Raw genomic sequence first — 7,378 nt, 5'->3', positions numbered from 1 at the left:
CAGACCAACAATTTTGTTTTTTACATCATCCACATAAGAGTCACAGCAAAATCTTGTGTATGATCTCTTATACATTATTTTAGGCCCAGCTGTTCGGTTTCCTGGATATAGACACTATATTGTGATCACTGCTCCAATGGGCACATTTACAGCTTTAGAACAAAGTTTTACAGTATTAGTAAAAATGTGATCGATACATGTGGTTGATCTTGTTCCTGTAGTGTTTGTAAACACCCAGGTAGATTGATTGATAACCTGAACCAGATTACAGGCACTGGTTACAGTGAGAAGCTTCCTCTTGAGTGGACAGCTTGATGAAAACCAGTCAATATTCAGTAGACCTCTCTGTTTTATATCACATACACATCCTTTTTGTGTGTGTGTGTGTGTGTGTGTGTGTGTGTGTGTGTGTGTGTGTGTGTGTGTGTGTGTGTGTGTGTGTGTGTGTGTGTGTGTGTGTGTGTGTGTGTGTGTGTGTGTGTGTGTGTGTGTGTGTGTGTGTGTGTGTGTGTGTGTGTGTGTGTGTGTGTGTGTGTGTGTGTGTGTGTGTGTGTAGTGTGTGTGTTAGTAGGTAGTAGGGATGTTATGTTGATAAGTGTGTGAATTGGGCCATTTTCCTGTCCTGCTAAGCTTTCAAAATGTAAAAGTCCTTTTGGTGTCAGGGAGCAAAAAGTACATCATTTTATTTAGGAATGTAGTAAAGTAGAAGTTGTAAAATATAAATAGTAAAGTAGAGTACAGATACCCCCAAAAACTACTTAAGTAGTACTTTACACCACTGGTACTACTGACCCTGGCCTCTGCTATTTCTTTTCCTCTCACTCCCTTATCTTTATCTCTGTCTCTCTTTCTCACTGTCTCTGTTTTTCTGTCCCAGTCTCTCTCTCACATTCTCTCTCTGTCTCATTCTCTCTGTCTCAGTCTCTCTCTGTCTCTGTCTCATTCTCTCTGTCTCAGTCTCTCTGTCTGTCTCTCTCTGTCTCATTCTCTCTGTCTCAGTCTCTCTGTCTGTCTCTCTCTGTCTCATTCTCTCTGTCTCAGTCTCTCTGTCTGTCTCTCTGTCTGTCTCTTTCTGTCTCAGTCTCTCTGTCTGTCTCTCTCTGTCTCAGTCTCTCTGTCTGTCTCTCTCTGTCTCATTCTCTCTGTCTCAGTCTCTCTGTCTGTCTCTCTCTGTCTCATTCTCTCTGTCTCATTCTCTCTGTCTCAGTCTCTCTGTCTGTCTCTCTCTGTCTCATTCTCTCTGTCTCAGTCTCTCTCTGTCTCTGTCTCATTCTCTCTGTCTCATTCTCTCTGTCTGTCTCTCTCTGTCTCATTCTCTCTGTCTCATTCTCTCTGTCTGTCTCTCTCTGTCTCATTCTCTCTGTCTCAGTCTCTCTCTCTCTGTCTTACTCTATTGCTCTCGTGCCACTTATTTCATACTTATTTAGGTGACTGATTAAGAAGGGGATCAGATTAATCACAGCTCTTAGAGAGTAAACACTCTCAGCTCTATTACAATGAATATGTGGTCTAGTTTTGCTCAGTAGCTTTGCGGTTGACCTGCGCAACGGATACGTTCACGTCCAATGAATACTTGATGAAACAGAGAACGTACAGACAAGGGGTTGCTTCTTGGTTAATATTACAGTTTTATTGTTTCTACTTCTCAGGTAGTGAGCAGATATCAGCTGAACAGGGCTAACGCTACAGGACAGGAAATACTCAAAGGACAAGAGAGAAGGGTTTGGAAAAAGTCACGACACAGGAATGGAAAAAAGCCAGGTGGTGGTATAAGCCCAATGATGGAAGCCCTTTTCAGTACTACAGCAGTCCTATAGGACCAGACAATGGTACGTACTTAACCCTAACTCCCCCCTATCCTCCCCCCTCCCTCTCTTTCTCTTAGAAAGAGTTGCTCAGTAAAGCCCTTCAGTACAGCCAGGAGAAAGACGGCAGCTTCCTCACTGGGTGAAATATTACCCACGGTACCCCTGGGGTGACCGATTTGTTGTTTGTTTACACAGGAAGTAGAAAGCCAGGGTTAAGTCATGTGACCCTCTCTTAAATCCTTTTGTTTTGTTGTCCCCCCCAAGCCCCAACCATCCCTCTCTTTATCCATCCTCATGGGTCATGAGTCATAATCAGAGGCAGAATATTAACACTGCCATAATAGTCTAGCACAGTCTAAAAAATGAGAAAATATTAGACTAGAAATACACTGATATCTTCTAAGTGTGGAGTCAGGGAGAGAGGGATTGGGGTAGGGTGGTGAGGGGAGGGGCGAGGGGGTGGGGAGACTTTGGGGGTAAAGGAATGTGTTGTTCAGCCCCCCGCACCCTGCCCCAGCCACACGGCTGTTTTATTTGGAAGAGAAGCCCCCCCCCTGCATGCCCCCTTCCGCCCTTCGACACCCCCCGCATCCCCAGTGCCACCCACGTCTTCTTAAGAGGAGGGGGAGGCGTTAGTCTTGTCGTCGCGGGTGACGGGGATGCTGCGGTCGCCACGGCCGAGGTCGCCACCGCCACCGGTGACCTTTGGGCCACAAAGGGTCAGGAGGCCGTCGGTGGACAGTGTGCAGGAGATAGCCGATTGGTCCACGCTGGAGGGGAGGCGGTAGCGGCGGTGGAACTCACGTGAGATGTAACCGTGGTCGTCCTGGAGACAAGAGAGAGACAAATGAGGATGAGAGTAAGGATGTAGTGTCCACGTTCAACACTTTAGATGGAAAATGATGAACGTTTTTATGGTGCTTTTTAAATCATTATCCCTTCACACTGTCAGATACAGGCCTAACCATATGAATTCAGCACTCTAAGAAAAAAACATGTGCGGCTGCTGGGAATGACGCAGAAAGGACGTAAGAGAAAGCAAAACGTTCCTTAGTTACAACGGCTCCCCCACTCAGCCTGTCCCTGGAGGCCACTAACATCCAGAATGAAAATAAATGACGAGAGAGAGAAGAGAGAGAGAGAGAGAAAGAGAAGAGAGAGAGAAGAGAGAGAAAAGAGAGAGATAAGTAGCATATTGTAATCTAATTTAATGACTCTTAACTCTTACAAAGGAAAACTCAAAACATTGTGGGTCACGTTCACCTCTATGACTAACATACATCACATTTGTTCTGTGTCACCGTGTGGCCCCAGAAAATGAAATGACCCCAAACAATGTGTCCCATTGTTTATGTAGGAATCCCTATCATTGGAGATGTTTTTCCCAGCAAAGTGTGTCAGTGTGTATAGTTTCATCTGAGGACACGTAACTGCTTGGTTGTTGGACTTCATCCTGGCTGAACATGGGCCTAGAAAAGGGTCGAATTGAATTCGTATGAGGGTAATGCTCGTAAGCCGACCAATTCCCAGAGTAAACAAAACAAGGCTGTGGGTGGGTGTGCTCGACACACATGAATTAGGTTGAGAAATTCTCCTCTGACTCAAAATGTTGAATCTAATAACACATCTTGTTAGCATCTCTTTGAGGACGTGGCTGATTAATGCTGGTTGTTGTAGCAGTGGCTCTGTCTAGGTAGATGGAAGGAGCAACCTGCCTAAGGATGAATGCACTGACCTGGAAAGCACAGTGATGACAGTATCTGGTGCGCTTGTTGCTTCAACTACTGCCACAGGGTGTTTCCATGTGACAGGCGTGCAGGCACTCACACTATACATGTACAGTATAGACAGTATGTCACAGGAGGTTGGTAATTGGGGAGGATGGGTTCGTGGTAATGACAGGAGTGGAATCAGTGGAATGGTATCAAATACATCAAACACATGGTTTCCATGGTTTCCAGGTGTTGATTCCATTCTATTCGTTTCGTTCCAGCCATTATTATGATCCGTCCTCCCGTCAGCAGCCCCCACTGATATATATGTGCACATGTGAGAAACCAGGCGTTGGTGTTCCAAGCCATAGTAGAGGGATTGTGTTTGAACTCAGGAGCGGGTGTACTACCACAAGTCACAGTGGTAGTTTTGAGCTAGCTCAGCCTGTCCGTCCAGAGATTAGGGTGTGTGCTGCTTAGATGGGATGGAATCTTAACCCATCCAACCAGGGGTCACCGATGGTGGGAGGTCTCACCTGTCTCTCTCCATGCTTTCCCTGGATCTCCACATAGTCATCAGTCACCTTTACGTTGAGTTCATCAGGAGAGAAGTGCTTCACATCCATGAAGACCGAGAACTTGTCCCTGTCGGACCTGACCTGGAGAGATAGAGGGAAAGGAGTTGAAGGTTAAAGGTCACGGGTGGCGGGAACCTGGTAACCACAGTGACGCTCATCTTCTGAAATGTATTTTTTTCCCATATCAGTTCAGTTCTATATGTTGTCATATCTCAGAGAGATATGAAGAAGAGTATCCATTTCTGAAGTGAGTATAGATGCTGCAAAACAAAATGTGTGTCACTAGTCACCAAAACACTAGATGTTGTTTGGACATCGAAATTCTGACATCCTGGCATATAACCCAAGTTGAAATGCAGTTTGAGCTAGTAATGGAATGAGTCAGTATATTATGGGCAGGACAGAGCATGGTTTAGACTTGGTTTAGACTTGGTCTAGACTTGGTTTAGACTTGGTTTAGACTTTGTGGATAACACTGCAGCAGTCTCTGAGCTCTTCCCTGCTGAGAATCACTCAAGATTAGTGCATTCCATTTGCCGCTCATTTTCAACATACTTGCAATAGTCTTGCAAACTGCAAAATGCACTTCTTATCGTTGTTTACAGCTCCAGTAGTATTGGTATGTGACCTCTCTGTTCTCTGTACTCTCTTATGACAATCAGCAACATCTACTACAGCTGTATAGGATAGCAGGATGTCGTAGCCATTCAATAACAGATATGGCTAGTGCTACTGCTGTCATAGCCATTCAATAACATATCTGGCTAGTGCTACTGCTGTCATAGCCATTCAATAACAGATATGGCTAGCGCTACTGCTGTCATAGCCATTCAATAACATATCTGGCTAGTGCTACTGCTGTCATAGCCATTCAATAACAGATATGGCTAGCGCTACTGCTGTCATAGCCATTCAATAACAGATATGGCTAGCGCTACTGCTGTCATAGCCATTCAATAACAGATATGGCTAGCGCTACTGCTGTCATAGCCATTCAATAACAGATATGGCTAGCGCTACTGCTGTCATAGCCATTCAATAACAGATATGGCTAGCGCTACTGCTGTCATAGCCATTCAATAACAGATATGGCTAGTGCTACTACTGTCATAGCCATTCAATAACAGATATGGCTAGCGCTACTGCTGTCGTAGCCATTCAATAACAGATCTGGCTAGTGCTACTGCTGTCATAGCCATTCAATAACAGATATGGCTAGCGCTACTGCTGTCATAGCCATTCAATAACAGATATGGCTAGCGCTATTGCTGTCATAGCCATTCAATAACAGATCTGGCTAGCGCTACTGCTGTCATAGCCATTCAATAACAGATCTGGCTAGCGCTACATTAGGGCCAATTACAGTACGAGTCAAATCTGTCCAATCTCAGTCCATTTTGCGAATCGTCTTTTTTATAGGAAAACAGCATACTGTTCAACCAATGACACTGTAGAGGATGTAACCAATGCATCATGACCCTAATAACTCGGTTTCAATTGATTAATTTTACCCTTATTTTACCAGGTCTGTTGACTGAGACCACATTCTCATTTACAGCAACGACCTGTGGATGATTTGATTCCCCCAAGGACACACAAGCTCTCTCTGTTAGCTAGGACAACATCTTCTGTCTATGAAGTATTACATCTTTCCCCATCAAACACTGACAACCAAGTCTGCTTTCTATCCATAAAGATAGACAACAAGAAACATGCAAATCATACATTTGGGTAGTTTGAACTAAACTAAAGGGACTACAGATTTAGAATGATGGTGAATGAATAGGTCTTAGTGGATCCTATTCTTCCCCAGAGGACAGAGCAGCTTAGCCTGGTAAACCAGACTGAACACTTCCAATGCTGAGCACAGTGATCAATCAGTCAGGTTGAACAGGTTAGTTGTTACCTCAGACATGCCAGAGTTGGTGGAGTCCAGGAAGTTGCGGAACAGCGACTGTCTGTAGTAGGGGCTGATGGTGGAGGCAGCATAGGGGAACAGGTCATAGTCGAACATGCCCTCCCCGAAAAACTGGTCAAAGAGACGAGCGGGATACATGGAGCCCATGGCACGTCTGAACCAGGGGTGCTGGATGGCAATATCCATACTAGCGTAGGTTAGGTTTTAGCTCGACGGGCCCAAACTCAATACAGACGGTTTCCTGCTGCTCTGCTTTAGCTCGGCTCGCTAGTGCCTGTGTTCTGTTAGGAGTAGAGAGAGAGAGGCGTGAGGGAGGACTAGAGGTAGTAGTAGCAGTAGTAGTAGAGAGGAGTAGGGGTCCCAAGTGGTGCGTGTCCTCTCCTCTGCAGCCGCCCCCTCTTTATATACCTGTGGGGCAGAAAAGAGGGGCTTTAGTGCGGATCTCTGTGGAATGGCATTATCTCATGGTGGGACGGGCTCAGTCAGCAGAATCGGTGGGTGGAGTGCCCGCTGGCCCGTCCAGCTACAGCCTGGCCCTCGTAACGTGGCGGGACCTGTGCCAGCGCCAACCGGACGACAAGGTTCTGACAAAACAAGCCGAGGCTTGGCCTGTGGAGAGGGTGAGGAAGAGGGGGAGGAAGAGGGGGAGGAAAAGGGGAGACGGAGAGAGAATCAGGAGGTCGGGGTGAAAAGAAATGGGTTGGTGGCACCTTAATATGGGAGGACTGGCTCACAGTAATCGCTGGAAAGAATAAATAGAATGGTATTGAACAAATCAAAAACATGGTTTATCATGAGCCGTCCTCCCCTCAGCAGCCTCCTGTGGTTGGTGGGGTTTCTGACACTGGATACGGGGGATGGGAATTAAATCTGTCTGGGTGTGGAGCACCGACATGCTCATTCTCTCTCTCTGTCTTTCACACACATACACACACACATACGCACGCACGCACACGCGCATGCACGCACGCACGCACGCACGCACGCACGCACGCACGCACGCACGCACACACACACACACACACACACACACACACACACACACACACACACACACACACACACACACACATATACACACACATATACACACACATATACACACACATACACACGCACACACACACATACACACAAACACACTATTGTTCTGGTACTTTGTTGGGATGAAGAGCAGACTTCAGTCACAATACAGTCTGGGGGTGGCTGTGTGAGGGCGTGGAGAGGTCAACATCACAACAACAGCGGTCAAACATTGTGAGGATGGGTATTTGTCCCATTGACCAGTATGGAATGTAAAATAGAGGGGAAACAGCAGGGAAAACAGCAGAGGAAACAGCAGGGGAAACAGCAGGGAAACAG

General features: G+C 46.2%; 1 protein-coding gene across 1 annotated transcript; it reads right to left on the bottom strand.

The window, feature by feature from the left end:
• Positions 1 to 1,604: 1,604 nt before the first annotated feature.
• LOC112267643 (alpha-crystallin A chain) lies at positions 1,605 to 6,407 on the bottom strand. Its single transcript, XM_042313887.1, has 3 exons — positions 6,005 to 6,407; positions 4,057 to 4,179; positions 1,605 to 2,634 (listed from the first exon to the last, which is right to left on the bottom strand). Exons 1-3 carry the CDS (start codon positions 6,200 to 6,202, stop codon positions 2,422 to 2,424), a joined length of 534 nt encoding a protein of 177 aa, XP_042169821.1. The 5' UTR covers positions 6,203 to 6,407; the 3' UTR covers positions 1,605 to 2,421.
• Between the last annotated feature and the right edge of the window lie 971 nt (positions 6,408 to 7,378).

The sequence above is a fragment of the Oncorhynchus tshawytscha genome, unplaced genomic scaffold (assembly GCF_018296145.1).
Source record: "Oncorhynchus tshawytscha isolate Ot180627B unplaced genomic scaffold, Otsh_v2.0 Un_contig_821_pilon_pilon, whole genome shotgun sequence".
Taxonomy (NCBI): domain Eukaryota; kingdom Metazoa; phylum Chordata; class Actinopteri; order Salmoniformes; family Salmonidae; genus Oncorhynchus; species Oncorhynchus tshawytscha.
This window is presented reverse-complemented; position numbering and strand designations above follow the sequence as displayed.

Bases quoted from the DNA above. Each gene is read 5' to 3' on its own strand.
- LOC112267643 (XM_042313887.1), bottom strand. From the start codon at position 6,202: ATGGATATTGCCATCCAGCACCCCTGGTTCAGACGTGCCATGGGCTCC. The intron at 4,180-6,004 runs GTAACAACTAAC...CTATCTCTCCAG, and splicing joins CCAACTCTGGCATGTCTGAG to GTCAGGTCCGACAGGGACAA. The intron at 2,635-4,056 runs GTGAGACCTCCC...TCTTGTCTCCAG, and splicing joins GAAAGCATGGAGAGAGACAG to GACGACCACGGTTACATCTC.